We start from the raw sequence: 21636 nt of genomic DNA on the forward strand, positions 1-21636 counted from the left end.
TCATTTTGAGATATTTTTTCGTGATACGAGGACCTTAATTTACATAGTTTCTGTATTTATTTTCCGTTTCCAATATTGGGCTATATTAATGGGAAAATAAAGGAAATGTGTCTGTTTTTCACACTTATTTAATCTTTTTTATGATCACAAAGGACCTTGCTTTAAAATTTGTTTCCCTTTCCGTAACAATTATTTTTATATTTTGGACACAGGGACAGGTCTAGTCTCAGCAATTCGGATTGGTGTTTTTTTTTAAACTCCTTTCTGCCATCAGACGGAATAGTATGTCCGATGGCAGAACCCCCACTTTGATGTGGGTTCTAGCGGTGAGCCCACATCAAAGCCGGGACATGTCAGCTGTTTTGAACAGCTGACATGTGCCTGCAATAGGTGCTGATGGAATCACGATCCGCCTGCACCTATTAACTAGTTAAATGCCGCTGAAAACTCTGACAGTGACATTTAAGAAGTGCTTCAGGTCATCCGGCCGAAAATGCGCGCATCGGTGACCCCCGTCATGTGATCGGGGGTCATTGGTGCATCGACATGACAACCAAAGGATATCCTTGAGACCTTTATGGTTGTTGATGCCGGATTGCTATGAGCGCCACCCATAGCAATGGGTGCATAGCAATGCAGTAATTCTACTACATAGAGGCGATCTGAGCATCGCCTCTATGTATCAGAGCCAATCGAGTTGTGCCAGCTTATAGTCTACCATGGAGGCTATTGAAGCATGGCAAAAGTGAAAAAAAATGTTTTTAAAAATATAAAAAAAACAAAAAAAAAATAAAAGTTCATATCATCCCCCTTCGCCCCATTTAAAATAAAACAATAATAAAAAAAAATCAAACCTCCACACATCTGGTATCACTGCATTCAAAATCGCCTGATCTATCAATAAAAAAAGGATTAACCTGATCGCTAAACGGCGTAGCGAGAAAAAAATTCAAAACGCCAGAATTAAGGTTTTTTTTTCAGCGCGACAACGGATGATCAAAAGAACGTATCTGCACCAGAATGGTATCATTACAAATGTCAGCTCGGCACGCAAAAAATAAGCTCTCACCCAACCCCAGATCATGAAAAATGGAGATGCTACGGGTATCGGAAAATTGCTCAATTTTTTTGTTGTTTTTTTAGCAAAGTTTTGATTTTTTTTTCACCACTTAGATAAAAAAGAACCTAGACATGTTAGGTGTCTATGAACTTGTAATGACCTGTAGGATCATAATGGTAGGTCAGTTTTAGCATTTAGTGAACCTAGCAAAAAAGCCAAACACAAAACAAGTGTGGGATTGCACTCTTTTTTGCAATTTCACAGCTTTTGGAATTTTTTCCCATTTTCTAGTACACAACATGGTAAAAACAAAGGCGTCATTCAAAATTACAACTCATCCTGCAAAATATAAGCCCTCACATGGCCATATTGAGGGAAAAATAAAAAAGTTGTGGCTCTGGGAAGGAGGGGAGCGAAAAACAAAAATGCAAAAATGAAAATACCACAGGTCATGAAGGGGTTAATAATTTGTTAATATTTCCTGCTTCTTATTTATTTTAAATTTATTTCAGATATTTTGCTTGCCATAAGGTCGTAAAAGATGTTTTGGGGGAATTTCAAAATCTAAATACTTTTATATTTTAATCTGATTTCCTCCGTAGCTGGGAATGGAATATTAACTCCAGTTACAAGAAAATTTCAGCCCACTGGTTACATAGCACAGCTGACTGGATTTCTTAGGACCCAATAGCTCTTGCTCCCTCATTACGACCAGCCATCACATGATCGCTGGGTCTAGAGAAGGAAGTGATGTCATTACTTGTTATTTTGCATGCACAGCACTTATCCAGTGACCAGGAAGGCAAATATGTTCATAAACTGTATCTGCGTTCACCATGGACAGTCTGGCTGAGTCCCATAGCGAGCTACCTACTCCTGCAGATGGCTGTTTTTCTCATATGTAAAACTGCATTATTTTCATCAGTGTGCTAGATTTTCTAGTATTTGGTTAGTGTGTCAATCTTTATCCTCAGAGTTTCATCAGTTTGTATGCCTAAGGAGTAATGTCTGCCCTTATGGAAATAAATATCCCTGACATGCCATGCAATGCTCCTCTGGGAAATTAAATATGCAAATTACCTCTTCAAAGGGGAAGCGGACTTAAACTCCAGTGCCACCTATTAGAAGTAGCATTCTTAAAAGTCAAATTGACCCTTTAACGAGCCTTGTCTCATGTCTTAGGATAAAAGTCAAACCAGAATCTCAATTTGCAGACGTGTTTTGAGGTGTTGCGTGTTTCTAGTGCAAAGCATGATATCTGATTTGGCTGTATGAAAAGCCACTGACTGGGGTCCAAGGAGTAATGTCACTCTTTGTTTAGCGTGACATGCCTGGCATACCAGTGTAAGGAGACTTATAGGCCATATAGTGCTCCTCTGGAAAATTATATTTGCAAATTGCCTCTTCAGAGGGCAAGAGGACTTAAATTCTAGTGTCACTTATTAGTAGTAGCAATTCTAAAACTCGATATACAGTGTGGGCCATTTATATGGATACACCTAAATAAAATGGGAATAGTTGGTGACCAAGATCGGCATGCTGAATTTGCAGAATGGGCAAAACAAAAATTGGAACAGGACCCTCAGCTTCCACAGAACATTTTGTTCAGTGATGAGGCAAACTTTTTTGGGTTGGCCATTTATATGGATACACCTAAATAAAATGGGAATAGTGACAGTTTTCTTGCGTAGGGTGTCTTGCATTGAAATCTGCTGCAATGACCCGGGTACTGCGTTCACCAGACATCAACACAATTTCTATCCGCTCCTCACGTGTTAACCACTGCGACATGTCAATGGCTGTAAACAAAGAGAAACTTGTAAATAACTCATGAAAGAATAAAGTTATGTTAAAACCAAGCACACCATTGTTTTTCTTGTGAAATTCTCAATAAGTTTGATGTGTCACATGACCCTCTTCCCATTGGAAAAAATAAAGTTAGATCCAAAATGTCTGACTTCAAAATGGCCACCATGGTCACCACCCATCTTGAAAAGTTTCCCCCTCCCATATACTAATGTGCCACAAACAGGAAGTTGATATCACCAACCATTCCCATTTTATTTAGGTGTATCTATATAAATGGCCCACCCTGTAGACTCTTTATTAAACCTTGCCATATAACTTAGGAGGCAATTTACATATCAGTTTTATCATATGAAAAGAAAAACTAATGAAGGAAGCAGTCATTAAAAACCAGACAGCAGTTGAAAGCAAGATTCATTGGGATTCCATCAGTGAGCTGCTTAGGGTTTTCACAGAGACTTGCACTGGTGAGATTCATCGAAGACTCAGGTCAATAATGGCCATGTCTCATTTTTAGTTTTGTGGATACCAGAACATAAAAAACATTGACACGTGAGCAGCCTTATAGATTATAATGAGTACATGTTCTAGCCATGAAAACAATACGAATAAATCACACATATGAAAAACGGACATCTGAATGAGGCTTTACATTGGAAACACCCACTATTGATGAATAAAATGGTAACTTTCTGGCAGTCAATTTATTCATACATTCCCAGGCGAAAAAATAAAGTAAAACAACTATGTAGATTTCTAAGGAAAGGTGCTATCTCATGAGGAATTCAAATGTTACCACTAAAATGTGGAGAGATATGTCAGGACTCAGGAGAGCTGACAGACCCTTCTTAAATGTATGCATTTTGGCTTTAGACTAAGGCCCTGATTCATCATGCTCCTACAGTTTTCTTGATAATTTTCCTCTATTTTGAGTGGCTTTTGTATTTTTGCCATATTCTCTATACTTTGTGCACCTTTTTTAAGTTGTCTGTCTATTTTTTACTTTTCCTCAACAACTTTCCCTACCCAAATGTTTTCTACAGATTCATGAAAGGTGACTTTTACCAAATGTAATTTTGTTTATTTGGCACATCTCACTATAGTCCATCCATGGAGTATGGTTTCTGGAGGAGTTTTCAATTTGGTGAATTTTTGACAACTTTTCAAAGGATTTTTGACTTTTGCTGCTGAAAAGTGACAAAAAATGGTTAATGACAAAAATAAAGAGCACTTTTGACTTTGCACCAAATTCATGAATTTTGCGCCATTTAAAAAAAAAAACTTGGCCAAATAGAAAAGCCACAAATCAAAAAAGAAAAGTGACTTAAAAAAATGCTAATGATAAATTGGGCCCTAATTACCTGCTATTTACTATTAAAATGTATATATGTAATCACCCAGGGATTGAAATAATCAGCAAAGTAATCAGTGAAACCTGGTGTCACGAAGTCGTTTGCAGCATGGAATGTAAAATTGAAGAGAACGACAGGCTTTGCTTTACACCTACTCCAGCAAGTACCTCAATGAAATCGACATCAGATATGTCACCCAGTTCTACATCAGCACAGATGACCTCCACAAAATACAGCACAACACACATGCATACAAGTCCCATAAAGACAACACCAATGGTGTCACCCACAACTCAGAAACGTGGATGTTCATTTGAGCAATTTCGAGAGGTAGGTAACCTTAGATCTTTTCTGATGCTCTTCAACGCAGTCATGAATAGAGTGGAAGAGTACATTTTTGATCTCCACTCCATTCACTGTCTTTGGGACTGCTCGAAATAGTTGATTTCTCTAATGAGCACTCTATAATTATATGATTACTTTTCAAAACAGCAGCAAGAAGTCTAGTAAGTAACACAGAGTTGAAATGTGGGTCTATGCCCTTACTTTATATTGCCCTCAGATTGGGATGCATTAACCTTGTGGCAAAGGTCCCTATGCACATTCGATACAAGCGGAACCCTCCGATATTGGTGGGAATGGATCAACCATCAAATATGTATAAGGACCTCCAAAATCTTCTCTGACTAATTATGTACATGGAGAAAAATATCAGATTTTTGGAATTTGAACACCCTTTTCTTTTAAGGGGAAATAATCCGCCAGTGGTGCTTGGCAATGGCTTACTCTGTTCTCTTATGAAGCAGTTGGGAAGGATAGCTGTACAGTTATATAAGATGTATAGGCATCTTGATTAATGAAAATAAATCACCATAGAGGCTTGGGCCACATGAACATAGTCTTATTGGACAAATAATTTATGGAGACCTTGTTAGACAAGGAAATTTTGTGACACAACAGGGTTGTTTATTGAGGGCACGAGTAGTGGCTATCTTTTGGATTCACAGTTCTCTAAATTATATATTCTGTTCCATTTTTTTCTCTTTAAACATTTGTCTTTAGAAGAAATTGTGTTTCTCTGCAGATCAATGAAACTTGGATGGTGAAAAATTGCACCATGGCTAAATGCCTGGAAAACCACACAGTAGAGCTTAGTGAACTGAAGTGCGAGCCTCCACCAATGATCACATGTGCCAGTGGGAAGGCCCCGATAGCCGTATCTGATGATAACCAATGCTGCTGGCATTGGCAGTGTGATTGTGAGTATACCAATTAACTTTTCTATTAGGTAACATTATATGTAACAACCTGTTGTAGATTGTACATTTTCAAGATCTTATTCCGCCATGGTTACCAATAACAGATGTGTATGTTATAATACAGGCGAGTGCTCTGGCTGGGGTGATCCGCACTACTTGACATTTGATGGAACCTACTACACTTTCCAAGGTACCTGCACTTATACTCTAGTGGAGGAAATAGAGAAGAAGAATAACCTTTCAATATACATTGATAACTACGACTGTGGAACAAAAGATTTGGTCTCCTGCCCTCGTAACTTGATTGTTCACTATAATTCTCAAGAAATTCAACTTGTGGTTGGTGTTTCAAAAAGCATCAAAATACAGGTAAAATATATTCTGATGCCCCGAACATCAAGCTCAGCAATATTGTGCAAAAACCAATTGAAAATTTAAGTAATTTAATTGTTGCTTTGTTTCCCTTTCTCTAGGTTGTTGTGAATGGAGAAATTGTTGGAACCCCTTATAAGAAGTATGGGGTGAAAATTTATATCAATGGCATTAATTATGTGATGGAAATACCAGAACTCCAAGTGAATATTACATTCAATGGTTTAAGTTTTTCTATTAATCTGCCCTATGACCGGTTTGGTCATAATACCCAAGGACAGTGTGGTGAGTTCTTGAAAATGATGACAATGTTAAATAATTATTCTCATGTTGTCTCTTGAGCAGTTCAGAGCAATGCAATCTCCTTATAGTTTCCTTACTGGTTTCTGGTGGGGTGGGCACTCCTCCTTGAGTGATGACTCTGGTGATTAGTAGAACTATAGTATTAGTAGAATTATAACAAATTAAAGCATAGGATCATAGAGATCAGTCCGATCTCCAGTATCACTCCCTGATTAATTGTACTCTAAGCAGCAATATGAAGAATTATTATAAATATTAAAATATAGGTTTTAATTAATCATTTAAAAAGAGCCACGCATTATGACTTACGATAAACAACAGGATGGAAAAACATATAACACATACATCTAGATATTACAATTGGAATAATCTCACCCAGTTCCTTCTGTGGACTGTGGAGTGGAGGTGATCCTGTAGTTGGGGATTACCTTTTTCAGATTGGGTTCAGGTGAGCATTTCATCCTGAAAATGCTTTATAGAACCCTGCGAGGATAAACTAGCCCTGAGACCCTAAACGCCCACCTTTATGGGGCAGTCCACAACTGACCCTAAAAGACTTGCCCTAGAAGTTTCTACTTTCTCCCATTTGATTTCTTCCTACTTGGATTCATCAGGGGATGGTGTCAGGATCTTAATGCCTATTCAGGCTTGGTGTTAGTCACAGTTCTAGTACCGAGAAGGCTAATATGTACAGGGCTTCTGTAATTATTAGCCTTCCCTATACTGGAACTTTGACTAACACTGAGCCTGAATAGGCAGTAGGGCCATAATGTGTGGCTATTTTTTAAATTATGAATTAAAAGTGTTATTTGAATATTTATAATAATCCTCCATTTTGCTGCTTAGTGTAGAAATAATAAAACTCAGCACAAGATCTGCTGTAACACATTAGGTGTTCAGTGGTTAGTTCTGTACATTATTATCATTATATCTGCACTAGATAGAGGCCCGATGCTATTGTATGGGGAGGGCAGTAATGTCATGATGGGGGCAGGCTTTGCAGCGTTGAGAATCTCTCCCCCCATGTACTCACCCACCTATCCACTCTCTCTTTCCCCATGTGCTGACTTCTCCCATCTGTGCTCTCTTCTTTGACATTGGCATACTTTTTAGGAGGAGCCATGTTGGCATTGATATTTGCTTTTTAAAGGGGTTTTCCCACGAGCGAAAGTTCATTTTAAAAATTGTCTGTGTCTGACCGTGTACAGAACATACCACAGCTCCTGGGCAGGGGAGGAAACAAAAGACAATACTGACATTACAGCAGGAGATCGCAGAGGACACATTTTGTGAGGTAAAATATTGTTTAAAAACAGTCAGTAAAATATTTTACTTGACAAAAAGAAATCCTCTGTGATCCCCTGCTGTAATGTCAGTATTGTCTTTTGCTTCCTCCCCTGCCCAGGAGATGTGGTATGCTCCGTACACGGTCAGACACAGACAATTTTCTAAATGAAATTTTGTTTGTGGGAAAACTCCTTTAATGTGACCGGCTTCCTCTGCCTGTAGAGGGATCAGCCAAATGATTCACTGCGCCTGTGCGGAATTCACGCAGGCGCAGTAAATCTGACTGCCGCCATCTTTGTGCAGACAGATAGCTGCGGTCACATTAAAACTGTGCATGCGTTCCTCCTGTACAAAGATGGCTGCGGTCAGTGAATCATTTGGATGATCCCGGCGTCGTGTTTGCGACGATGTTCCGCTGGTGGTACCGCACAAGAGGCTGCGGTGTGCATGGCATATACAGTGTGTGTTTGTGTGTGTGTGTGGTGCGTACTGTGTATACAGTGTGTGTGCTTGTGTGTGGTGTGACGGTGTTTTGCTGATGGTATCGTGCAAGAGGCTGGTACCACCAGCAGTTTCCATATTGAGACACCCATCACTTGGGTGTCCCAATATGGAGGTCGGTGAACTTTCGCAGCTTGGATTCTGGGATCCGGACACATCTGGATGGAACAGGATGTGAAGACTTTGCAAGGTAAGTATATATTAAGATATAGAGATAAGCAAGAGCAGATAGCCAAGATTTGCAGATCTGCTCTGAAAGCTGCCGGCTGGTGATTTAAAACAGTATTTGTCAGAAGATGAGAGGCAGAGTGAGGGAGGGGAGCAGATAACTGTGATATAGAAATCAATGAGTTAGAGAGAACTGACTGGGATGTTAAACGTTAACTCCTCTTTTGAAATGTAACTACTGTGCACTCTCAGCCAGGGTCTGGAGGCCAAGCTCCATGAACACCAGCTGTACACTATGAAAGATAAAAGCTGTCATCACAAGAGAATGACAGGAGATAGAAAAATAAAGTCAATTGCAAACTTGCTTTTTTCATGCTGCCCAATTAATTAAAGTAATTTAAGAACTTGAGAATACCCCTTTAATGTTTATTGATATTTTAAAGAGAACCCGTCACCAGATAAAAAGTGTCCATTTTTGCTATTTTATTCCTGCTGCTACTCTGAGTAATCCATTTTTTTCTTTTCTTTGACCTGGTGACAGATCCCTTTTAATAAGGTAATATTGCAGTTGTCAGGCATCATAAACTTGGTGTAATCACAGGACAAACTCTAGGTATTTTTAAAAGACCTTCAGGAATTTGTGAACTCCTGTGTTGTGGAAAGTTGTCCAAGGCTGTGGTCGGAATGAACGTTACATTTAATGCTATGCAATTATTGTGAACCGTGATCTAATCCTTATTATGTTCATGTAGCCAGATATACTTTATATAGTGACCAATATGCAGCTAATAGTGCTGAATTATGTTTTGTAAATCTCTGCAATGAAAATTGGCTCAATTTTTACAATCTAGGCACATGCACTAACAACCGGACAGACGACTGCAGGACAAAGAGTGGCAACATTATATCAACGTGTGAAATTATGGCTGGTTCTTGGATCATAGAAGATTTAAGAAAACCCAAATGTGACCAGATTAATACAACAGCGCCCCCCAAAGTGACTACTCAACCCCCTACCTGCCCACCACCACACCTTTGCAACCTCATTATAGGACAGTAAGCATTTATCTTGCATATAATCATGTTGTCCCTGTTGTAGCCCATGATCTAGAATATTAATTTGTGTCTTTTTTGTATTCTGTACATAAAGAACATTCCAGAAGTGCCACAAGACTGTGCCACCAAATCATTATTACGAGGCCTGTGTATACGATAGCTGCCATGTTTCAGGAGCCGAGATTGAATGTTCCAGTTTACAGCATTATGCCCATCTCTGTGGAGAGAAAGGAATTTGCATTGATTGGAGAAGTCAAGTCCCGGAATGTAGTAAGTTCCCAAGCTGAGCAAGAAACCCCAGAACAGGACCAAAGTAGCAAGTATTCTTGAGCGATATGCTATTAAATATTTAATAATTTAATTTATTATTATTATCCAAATATGAAAGTCTATTAAACTTCTGCTATTCCCTCTCTTTTAGCGCTGCCATGCCTTTCTCCCAAGGTGTATAATGCTTGTGGTTCTGCCATACAAAGAACATGTGAAACCACGTAAGATATATAGAAATAAGACAAGTGTTCAGTGCTCTGTTTTAGATGCTTTGTGAAGAGTGATTTCCTCTATATATAAAGGGATAAATTGATAAACCTTAAAGTTCATGCATTATTATTAAATGCAATTTTGTCACTAAATTCATATTATCTGATGGAACCATGCAGCCTAGGCAGAGATACAGTTGTGCTCAAAAGTTTACATACCCTGGCGGAATTTTTACTTTCTTGGCCTTTTTTCAGAGACTATGAATGATAGCACCAAAACTTTTTCTCCACTCATGGTTAGTGGTTGGGTGAAGCCATTTATTTTCAAACAACTGTGTTTACTCTTTTTAAATCATAATGACAACCCAAAACATCCAAATGACCCTGATCAAAAGTTAACAAGCTCCATTTCTTAATACCGTGTATTTCCCCCTCTAAGATCAATGACAGCTTGAAGTCCTTTGTGGTAGTTGTGGATGAGGTTCTTTACTTTCTCAGATGGTAAAGCTGCCCACTCTTGGCAAAAAAGCCTCCAGTTTCTGTAAATTCCTGGGCTGCCTAGCATGAACTGCATGCTTGAGATCTCCCCAGAGTGGCTCAATGGTATTGAGGTCAGGAGACTGAGATGGCCACTCCAGAACCTTCACTTTACTCTGCTGTAGCCAATGACAGGTCAACTTGGCTTTGTGTTTTGGATCGTTGTCATGTTGGAATGTCCAAGTACGTCCCATGAGCTGCTTCCAGGCTGATGAGTGCAAATTTGCCTCCAGTATTTGCTGATAACGTTCTGCATCATTTTTCATGCTTTACAGTAGGAATGGTGTTCCTTTCATCATAGGCTTTGTTGTCCTCTCTCCAAATGTAGCATTTATGGCTGTGGACAATTTTGGTCTCATCACTCCAAATTATCTTGTTCCAGAAGTTTTGAGGCTTGTCTCTGTGCTGTTTTGTGTACTGTAGGCGAGATACTTTGTGGCATTTGCGCAGTAATGGCTTTCTTCTGGTGACTGTAAGAAAAGTCCTTACTGAGAGTTGGAAGAGCCAGGAAAAATATGTAGACAATCCTCTTATCAAGCTGAAACTGAAGTTTATTCAGAGATTTCACAGCAGAACAGTTTAGTGGAAAGTCAGTGTGACAAAGCATGCAGGCACAAACAGGAGTCCAGACAGACAAAGTGATGCTGGTATATCTGGTGATGGCCGGGCCATAGCCTGGCCATGGTGTAGCCTGGTGACATAATGGCAATGTTCTGGCTTCAAACAACAGTAACAGGCACTTTTTATACATGATACAGGCAAAGAAAACACATTGCAGCAAAAAAGGCGTATGCATGATGTTAGGGCTAGCGGAACGCACCTAATGAATGTATATATTTTATTAGGATAGATGCGTTCACAGCCCGGGGTCCACCGTGCAGGAGAACCTGCTGCTAGCAAATAGCGGAACTATATGGCGGTGTTAGCTAACTCTGTTACTTCACAGAGCAGCCATGAACTCAAAGCATTGCTCCCTGCTAGACTCCACAGAGGCACAGGCTAACTGTCTAAACAAGAACAGTCAGTGGTCTCGCATGCACACGAAACTCCTCGCCGGAGGTGCCAGCATTCTAGGGGCTTATTTCGGCCAGGTCCCTGAACACACAAGCATATAAACTCCTCGCCGGAGGTGCCAGCATTCTAGGGGCTTATTTCAGCCGGGTCCCTGAACACACACATACAAGACCGCACTGGCGCAAAGTACATAAATAAAAGCAATACTAGCGCATGGCCATGCGGCCATGCGAGCCTTAAATAGTTGCAGCACGTACAGGACCTTCCAAGAAGGACCAATAAGAGGCTGCCACAGAGCGTGAGCACCTACAGGACCTTAGCTGCAGTGTCTGATCATGTGACCCTCAATCTCCACTGAGAGATCTTACTCTGGGCATGCTCAGAACGAGAAAAGCAGGACTTAGTCCCAGAAGTGTCTGCTCGCTGCTGCCCAGCACTGACTTCAATGGCAGAAGCAGGAAAAGCAGCAGCAACTCTCTGTACAGAGTCAGACTGAGCGAGACGCTGGGACTGATGTCTCTGCTGAGCAGACTCCACTGCGGCAGGAGAAGAATGGGAGACCGCAGCGGAGATGGACCGAGATTCTCTCTGTGCAGAGACAGGAACTCAACCCCCAACACATGATAAAATCATACTGCGGAGAAAAACATATATTTAAGGACAAAGCATAAAATGGTTGAATATAATGACTTTGAGACTTTTTACGCCAAACTCCATTAGAACTCGTAAATCTCCATGTTCCTCTCAGTTACTGTCATTGATCATTTAATACAAATATTTATTACCATATGTTACCCTTTTACTATTATTTCATTGCTCATTGGCTGCTACAGCCAACATTGCTGTTCAATATATTATGGCTGACCATTCTGTTACAGCGACTCGACCATGCAGCCCATTTTTCTTTAAGTGCCTCCTTATTGTGCATCTTGAAACAGCCACACTGCTAGTTTTCAGAGAGGCCTGTATTTCAGCTGATATTATTTGTGGGTTTTTCTTTGCATCCCGAACAATTTTCCTGGCAGTTGAGGATGACATTTTTGTTGGGCTATCTGACCGTGGTTTTGTTTTTTACAGAGCCCCTGATTTTCCATTTGTTAATCACAGTTTGAACGCTGCTGACTGGCATTATCAATTTCTTGGATATTATTTTGTATCCCTTTCCTGTTTTATACAGTTCAACTACCTTTTCCCGTAGATCCGTTGACAATTCTTTTGCTTTCCCCATGACTCACAATCCAGAAAGGTCAGTGGCTGGATGAAAGACGCAAGAGTCTGTCTGGATCCCAGAAACTCACTCCGCTTTTATGCACACACACTGATTACAAGCAAACAGGTCACAGGTGAGGATGTTACCTTTAGTAGCCATTCAAACGCACTTATGTCGACTTCTGTGCATGTTATCAGGCCAAAATCACCAGGGTGTGTGAACTTTTGTTGTTTTGTAGTTTGGCAATAAATGGCTTCACCGAACTATTAATCATGAGTGGAGAAAAAGTTTTGGTGTTGTCATTCATATTCTCTGAAAAAAGACCAAGAAAGCAAAAACTCTGCCGAGGTATGTAAACTTTTGAGTACAACTGTAGGGTTTGGTGCAGAAGAGGCATAACACAGGTTCTGTGGCTGATGCCCAAAAAATACACAACCATGCATTCAGACACCCATCATTGGTTCGGACAGCTACTGGAGAATTATAAGAAGCTCAAAAGAGTCAAAATAAAAATTAATGCAGCACGACAGCTGATGATTGTGTTTTCTCTGTAATCATCAGAACGACAATGTGCAACCTTTATGTTTGGGGTTCCTTGAAGGTTTGGGTTAATGAAACTTATCCCCAAACTGTGCCTGATCTGAAACAGCAAATCAAAATTCACGCCTGTAATATTGTTACATAAGGTGTTCCTGAAACTTTAAGGATTGTCTTCTTATATGGTGAAAAATGACAAAGTACTTGTAAATACAAGCAATTTTGGCTTCTACCTATTAAAAGTCCGCGCTTTTCTCCTGAACAAAAGGATTTTTAATTCTATACTGAACTACTCATTGCCTAGGTTACCGGCCACCTATGCAATCTCAGATTGACCGTTTCCCTAGGTAAGGAGCGGGCACCCCTAACAGATGCTATTTCTTAAAGCCTGCAAGTGTCGTTCTGAGGCTGGTCAAATCGCTGGATCCAGACAACCCAAGACACGCCTCCAATGCTGCAGAGGAAAAGTTATCTTTTCTTGCAGCATGGGTGGGCACTCAGTTCAGAGGAACGATATGATTGTGCAACTTGTCCAAATTGTCAAGCTTCAGGAGTGCTCCTGAAGAAACAACAGGAGAATATGCCTTTAGGTTGGACACAACTATCTATAGCAGCTTCTTCTAATATTTATTAACCTGTACAAACCACACAAGAAATATAGAGTTCCATTTCTCATGACCCACCCCATATATACACGCACAGTACATAATGTATAGATATAAACTCATAAATATTTATATTTTCATTGTTTTTCAGCCAAATCGAGGATTTAATTATGAAAGATGACAGACGCTTGGTTGAAGGATGTTTCTGCCCTCGGGGCACCATACGCTTCAGTCCAGCTGTGGACATATGTGTAGACACTTGTGGTAAGAACTGATATATTGTAATTTTTGTTTTCTAAAATGATTAATGAATGCAATGAAGATCGTAAAGAAAACAATTAGTCCTCATTCAGACAAAAGATTTTTCGCTCAGGAGAAAATCTGACCAATTATTTTGATCAGACTTTGATAAGAGTTTGATCAGAGTGTGGTAGGAGTATCATCGGATTTTCTCATACGTGGAAACATTTAAAAAAAAAACAAAAAAAAATTTTCTTCACATTCTCTATTCTGATTGAAAAATAGAAAACATACACGGCTTCATAACAGATCATAACAGATCATCATAATGTCAACACACTGACTGTTGAAGCCCAAATACCTGGATGTGCAGGACACACTAATTAAACTAGAAAACCACAAAGAAAATAGTGTACTAGTCCAAAATCATGAAAAAATAAATTTTTATTGGAAAAATACATATAACCGGTCTTAAATAACAGCAAAGGCTAAAATCGGCAACAACCTGCAAGCTGCAGTAGGAGAACAGAGCGGCACAAATACCCAATCAATCGTAATTAGACATTGTAAGTGGAGCGCCCCCACTGCCGCAGGGCCGAGGGGCACCCGGTACCGGGCCTCTGTGTCTCAGTTCTGGGGTGGTCACGGTGGCTAGACCTGGTCCGTTACCCTGCTGAGGGGCGTCCAGCGAAGATAGAACGTGATGATGTTGGGGTGTGGGGTGCGATGAATAACGAGGACACAGAGTTGCAGTCTCTTTACCTCTTTACTGAAGGTCTCGAGGTACTCAATCCAGAGCACTGTTAACAGGGCTGTCTGAGACCGGCCGGTCCGAAGGCACATCAGGATTCCCCTTAACAGGTGGGAATCAGCGTCTACCTTCTAGCGCCTGTGTGTTGTAGTCCTTCCCTGCTGAGCACCCCAGGATAGTCCTCACAACTGATTCTGTCTGTCTCTGATGTTCGTTCTCTCCGTCCCCCAGATGATATGGTTAGGATGCACCCATATGACGGGGTAGGCCTGGAGTTCTTCCGGGACCCTAGAGTCGCCCCTCTCCCACAGCTGCCTCCGTTGTCTGCTTAGGTAATTTGGGTGAGACAGCCAACCTATAATTGGCTATCCTGCCGTGGTTTGCAGTAATGCTTAGAGTCTCTTACTTGCTCGGCGTTCCGGCCACCGACTGTTTGCGCCTCAGAAGGATGCGACCTCGATCTTACAGCATGACTCCTTCTGGTCCTATCGCCTCTTTGCTGTATTCCCCTTTTCTCACTTTTTGTCCTTTCTTAGGAATCTGTCAGGGTCCCATCCCTGACAGGTCCTCTCTCTAGCTCTTCCCTGTTACTTCTCTCCCTGTCTTCCTGTCCAACCCCCAGTTTTACCAGAGTGTGAGGAGTGGCCTACTAGATAGAACCACTCCCCCTGGTGGCCGGAGTGTGAAGTGTAGTGTGTGTGTTACCTAGTCAGGTGAACTCCTTTAGTGCAATCAGACGTAACATCACTCCCCTTAGTGGCAGAGCGACGTTACTGCAGCGACCAGGACTCTGGGGCGCTGCACTCCCCCCGGTTAAATCCAGTACTCCCGGACTGGGAAAACAAGAACAGCAATACATGTTAACAGAAAACACACAAAATTTTGAAATATCATAAACAATCAAACATAACAGTGCTTCCCTTTATGGGAGGTGAGGACTCTTGAACGTTGCGAAAGTTAGGTCATGCACAGTTTATGACTCTCAGTTCAGTGGTTGAAACAACGGGGACCCCGGGTAAACAAAGGGGTCCCCTTTAGAAGTTTTTGGAGCAATTCACTGTCCATTACTCCGTTTGTTCATTTTAAAGCCTGTAACAAAAGATATGCACACAAACATTTTCAACTAAATAGCAGCCCTCATTAATACCTCCAAGTTTTGTAGCGGAGGGGAGTTTGATTCTGGGTGCTGCGTGTGGACCTTCGCAGTGCAGGGGTTGCTATTGGCCTAACAGGGCCCGCTATGCTTGCTACCGCTGGTGTAGTGCACTGTCTTCTAGCTACACTTCTAGTGAGTCTGGGTAGCACTGGCAGGCTGGAGCTCTCAGAGCTGCTGTTACCAACAGTATGTACGGCAGGTTCGCCAATAGCAGAGGGAGGACTTGCTTGTTTAACGATTGGCATGGCATCTTCGGGTGGGATCTGCTGAGGTTGCGGGCCTGGACGATCCGGCACCACCATTAGTTCTAGTGGATTTGGTTGATGGAACGTTAGGACAGGTACCACGATGGCCTGATTTATCTGAGTCCAGGACTGGGGAAAATCGCCAAGAACAGTGTGTATCATCTTCTCTTCTACAGGCGAGGAGGTTCCTGGATCCGTTTCCCTCTCTATCAACTTATCAGGGCAGACTTTAAGGTGGTCCCTGGATATCGCCGTCGAGGTCTCCCCTCCATCCTTGCTGATGAGACAAACCTTCGTGTTGTCGAAATCGGATGGCAGGACGGTATACGGTTCCGCTTCCCATTGGTCGTCGAGTTTGTGTAGCCTCCTCTTTCCTTTGAGTACGTGCTCACCGGGTGACAAGGGAATCGCAGGGGCATGCTGGTTGTAGTCTCTTTCTTGTTTTTGTCTAGCCTGGGCGAGACTTCTTTCCACGCATTCCTGTACTTTGCGGTACTTTCGCTGCCTTTTTGCATCCGGAGAGGTATCTTCGGGGACTAGGACCCCCATGTCCAGGTCAACGGGTAACTTGCTAGATCTTCCTTGCATCAGGTACGCTGGAGTGAAGTTGGTGGAATTTACTGGGATATGATTGTATATGTCCACCAAGTCAGGCAACTTTGTTGGCCACAGGTTCCGCTCCTCTACGGGTAAGGTCTTCAGTAAGTCGATCACCACTTGGATCATCTTTTCACACATCCCGTTGGTTTGGGGATGGTACGGTGTGGTTCTGATCTTCTTACACCCATACAGATGGCAGAACTCTTGGAACACCTCTGCTTCGAATGCTGGTCCCTGATCGGTCAGTACCTTCTCCGGGTACCCATGGGGCCTACAAAAGTACTGCTGGAAGGCCTTGGCAGCCGTCCTGGCCGTTAGATCCTTGACAGGTACAACCACCAAAAATCTGGAGTAGTGATCTACGATGGTAAGAGCATAGATATAGCCTGACCGGCTAGGTGTCAGCTTCACATGATCCAGCGCGACCAGTTCGAGCGGCCGTTTGGTGATGATGGGCTGCAAGGGAGCCCGTTGGCTGTCACGGTCCTTCCTGCGTAGGCTACATGGACCGCACTCCCGACACCACTTCTCAATGGCTCCCTTCATGCCAATCCAATAGAACCTCCCTCGGAGTAGCCTCTCCAGCTTCTTCCATCCGAAGTGTCCGGCTCCATCGTGGTAGGCTCCCAGAACCATGGGCGCATCTCGCCTTGGCACCACTATCTGCCATACCAATTCATGAGTACGTGGGTCGATACTCCTCTGGCACAGCTTGCCATCATGGATAAACAGTTGGCTTTTCCCCTTCCACAGCTGTCATGTCTCCTGTGGATCATCTGGGCTGGGATGCAACCCTGCCTGCGTCAGGAGCTCTTTCACCCGACGGACCGCGGGGTCACCATCCTGGGTCTCCACCCATCCGTGATGGGGCAGGGGATTCAGCGTGGCATCCTGTTGGTTCTTGTACCGGTTCTTCACATGATGCGAGTACTGAGCGGCTTTGGGGCGATGGAACGCAGGCAACTCTACCTCTTCAAGTGCCTCTGTGTCCTCCCCCGTTTCTGGCAAATTGGGCATCCGGGACAAGGCATCGGCGTTCGCATTTTTGCGTCCTGCCCGGTACTTGATGGTGAAGTCGTAGTTGGACAGCCGGGCCATCCACCGCTGTTCCAAGGCCCTGAGTTTGGCTGTACCCAAGTGCGTCAGTGGATTATTATCCGTGAAGACGGTGAATTTCGCCGAGGCCAGGTAGTGTTTGAACCTCTCTGCCCAGACGATGGCAAGGAACTCCAGTTTAAAGGAACTGTAGTTGTCAGGGTTCCTTTCCGTGGTGCAGAGCTTCCTGCTGGCGTAAGCGATCACCCTCTCCTTGCCTTTCTGGACCTGGGATAGCACGGCTCCCAATCCCACATTGCTGGCATCCGTGTACAGCACAAACGGTTGGTCGTATTCGGGGTAGGCCAGCACCTCTTCTCCCGTCAGTGCCGACTTCAAACAAGTGAAGGATCCTTCCAGCTCCTCATTCCAGTCAAATGGGGCGTTCTTCCCCTTGGTCTTCTTTGATTGGCCCACCAACAGGTCTTGCAAGGGCGCGGCCTTCTTGGTGAAGTCCTTGATGAACCTTCGGTAATAGCCGACCAGCCCGAGGAACTGCCGGACTTCGTGGAGGTTGCTGGGCTTTGGCCAGTCTTGGATCACCGTGACCTTGTCGGGGTCTGGGGCTACTCCTTCAGCGCTCACCACATGGCCCAGGTACTGCACTTTGGGTTTCAGCAGATGACATTTGGACGGTTTCACCTTTAAGCCAAAGTTGGACAGGGCTTCAAACACCTCAGCCAGGTGCTTCAGATGGTCTTCGTAGGTCTTAGAGAAGACAATGACGTCATCCAAATACAGCAGTACGGTTTCAAAGTTCTTGTGCCCCAGACAGCACTCCATCATCCTCTGGAACGTCCCCGGGGCATTGCACAATCCGAAGGGCATGTAGTTGAATTCGCAGAGACCCATCGGTGTTGTGAAGGCCGTCTTCTCTTTGTCCGCCTCCGCCACGGGAACCTGCCAGTACCCACTGGTGAGATCTAAGGTAGAAAAGTAGTTAGCAGATTTTAAGGCAGCCAGAGACTCTTCTATCCTGGGCAGTGGGTATGCATCCTTATGTGTAATGCGATTCAACTGCCTGTAATCAACACACATCCTCATTGTGCCATCTTTCTTTTTAACAAGGACTAATGGAGCTGCCCAGGGGCTACAACTGTCTCTCACCACCCCAGCCTCCTTCATTTCTCGCAACATGTCCTTGGCACACTGGTAATGAGCTGGGGGTACAGGGCGGTATCTCTCCTTTATGGGCCGGTGATCTCCCGTGGGGATATGATGTTGGATCCCTTTCACCTGTCCAAAATCTAAGGGGTGTTTGCTAAATACCTGCTCGTACTCGTGAACCACCCTGTAGGCCCCCTGTTTCTGATGGGGTGGGGTGGAGTCAGTGCCCACATGCAATTCCCGACACCAATCTTTCGAGTGCCCTGCAGAACCGTTGTTCTCCACCAGGTTAGAAGGGGCCAAGGGTCCAGGTGTCTGTATCACACTATTATTGACAGCGAACAGTTTGGCAAGCGTGGCATACTTGGTGAGGTGGACCTCTTCCTCTCCACAATTAAGGACACGTACGGGCACCCTCCCCTGGCGGACGTTGACCACCCCCCTGGCTGTCAGGAGAGTTGGCCTATTGTCTGAATACATGGGTTCTACCAGGGCCTGGTAGTCCTTACCCCTGAGGCCTATGGCTGCCCGACACCATATTAACATCTCACTCCTGGGGGGTATCGATATAGGGTTTGAATCACTCACAGTGACACGACCAATTTCACCACCAGTCAGCTCTACCTGCTGTCTCTGCATCAGAGCTCTGATTTCTTTTTGCAGGGCGCGTTGTTCACTGTAGCCAGCAGTTTCTGCTACTTGTTGTAACAAGACAATAACTTCTGCAAAACAATTTTCTATAACATTGGTACCGATAGTCATCATAGGATTACATTCACGGCGGTCAATATCAACGATTACAATCCCTTGGGCCTTCAATTCCACCCGCCCCACCTTGATGGTGACCTCTTTATACCCCACTCGTGGCAACAGCTGACCATTACTGGCTATGATAGTGAAATCATCATTGGGGCCACGAGTAATGTCGGTGTCCTCCCAATACCGTTTATAAAGCACGTAAGGCATAGTCGTCATCTGAGAACCGGTGTCCAGCAGAGCGTTCATGGGGATACCGTCGATCACAACAGGAAGAACTGGCCGCCCTCCAACGTATTTGGCTCTCCAATGCTGCGGGCCTGATCGTCCTACTCCTGGGGGTTGGCCCTTTGCCCCAGGGGTTGCTCGTTTAAAGGACAGTACCTTGCCAGGTGGCCCACCTGGTGACAGCGGCGGCAAATGGGTCGTCCGTCCCGATGGAAGCGATCGTCGTCCTGGCCTCTGGTCGGCGGAGTCCTCCTCTGTCGCATCCAGGGGACATCTTCTGGTCTGGAGGCCAGCTGGATCTTCTCCTTGGGGGCCTCCTGCAGGGACTGCACCGTCCCGGCTAGGGCAGCAACGCTCTTGGTCAGCTCCTGCATCTGGAGGCGGAGTCCTGCAGGGGAGTCGTCCTCTAGGCTCTGGGTGTCGGCCTCGGCGGCGACTGGGGCATCTGGCGCCACCTCCTGGTGGTAGGTGAGAGCGGGACGCCTGGGTGGTATTGCACGGCTGGGCTGTCGATCCTGCAGCGCCTGGATAGCATTATCCTTGAATTGCGCAAAAGTCAAGTCTGGATTCTGCATGGCCAGGAAGTGTAATTGGCCCCTTTGGTGACTGCACAGGAGCCCCTCAATGAACCGCTCTTTCAGGAGTTTATCCTAATCTTGCATGCTGCCGGGGTCACTCTGCTTAATGGCCCGCAGCGCCTCCTGGAGATTAAGGGCATAGTCCCGTAAGCTATCCTGCGGTCTCTGTTTGCATCCATAGAAAGTCAATTTAATTTCTGTAGCAGTACGGGTATCGAAGGTGGCTTTAAGCTTTGCAAAAACCAGCTGTGCCGTTCCCTTATCCGCGGCGGGCCAGGACTTCACTTCTCTCAGAGCCGCCCCAAAGAGTTGACCGATTTTCATATGAACCTTCTGAGGCTCTGTCAGGGGATAGAACTCAAGCAGGCTGCAGATCCCTTCTTTAAAGTCAGTGACCGTATGCGACTCCCCGGAGTATCGTGGGAGCCAGGCCGCTCCGGGCAGGTACGGCATAGAGAAGGGCTTTATGGCCTTTGTGGTAGCGGCAGTGTCCGACTGGCTGATGGGGGCAGCGGGTTCTGTGGCAACCGGTGGTGGTATTAGGGCCGCGGCTACGTCCGCTGTGGGGACCGGAGGTGCCCCTGTGTCCACGGCTGCGACCGCCGCCTCCGCTCCTCCCGACTCGGACATGGCTGTCCCTTCCTCCCACTAACCTGCTGGAGGTCGGAGTTCCTCTTCCAGAGTTGGTACTTTACCACGCTTCCTCGTTCCGCGCTTCTCTTGACCGGTTCCGCCCACGAAGCTAAGGCTCCTCCCTCCGTGCGCGGCAATGGCGAATTGTGGCGGGAACTCTTGGCGGCAATTAGCAAATCACAGTCTTTGCAATAAGTCACAGTCCAAGCACAATAAATCACAGTTCCAAGGCACACATGACCTGATTCTTCAGGCTTAAGTAGAATCCTGTTCGTGACGCCAAGTTGGAGCGCCCCCACTGCCGCAGGGCCGAGGGGCACCCGGTACCGGGCCTCTGTGTCTCAGTTCTAGGGTGGTCACGGTGGCTAGACACGGTCCGTGATCCTGCTGAGGGGCGTCCAGCGAAGATAGAACGTGATGATGTTGGGGTGTGGGGTGCGATGAATAACGAGGACACAGAGTTGCAGTCTCTTTACCTCTTTACTGAAGGTCTCGAGGTACTCAATCCAGAGCACTGTTAACAGGGCTGTCTGAGACCGGCCGGTCCGAAGGCACATCAGGAGTCCCCTTAACAGGTGGGAATCAGCGTCTACCTTCTAGCGCATGTGTGTTGTAGTCCTTCCCTGCTGAGCACCCTGGGATAGTCCTCACAACTGATTCTGTCTGTCTCTGATGTTCGTTCTCTCCGTCCCCCAGATGAT

At 44.5% G+C, this 21636-nt stretch overlaps 1 protein-coding gene across 1 annotated transcript in view; it reads left to right on the forward strand.

Annotated features, from left to right (window-relative positions):
• LOC143803844 (mucin-5B-like) overlaps positions 1–21636 on the forward strand; it is a 119307-nt gene that overhangs the window by 78470 nt on the left and 19201 nt on the right. The window contains exons 24-31 of the mRNA XM_077281609.1: positions 4268–4548; positions 5303–5477; positions 5602–5846; positions 5951–6134; positions 8960–9164; positions 9259–9434; positions 9586–9655; positions 13698–13810. Of these exons, the coding sequence (XP_077137724.1) occupies positions 4268–4548; positions 5303–5477; positions 5602–5846; positions 5951–6134; positions 8960–9164; positions 9259–9434; positions 9586–9655; positions 13698–13810 (1449 nt within the window). The remainder of the gene's footprint in view (positions 1–4267; positions 4549–5302; positions 5478–5601; positions 5847–5950; positions 6135–8959; positions 9165–9258; positions 9435–9585; positions 9656–13697; positions 13811–21636) is intronic.

This window comes from Ranitomeya variabilis, chromosome 2 (genome assembly GCF_051348905.1).
Source record: "Ranitomeya variabilis isolate aRanVar5 chromosome 2, aRanVar5.hap1, whole genome shotgun sequence".
NCBI classification, from domain to species: domain Eukaryota; kingdom Metazoa; phylum Chordata; class Amphibia; order Anura; family Dendrobatidae; genus Ranitomeya; species Ranitomeya variabilis.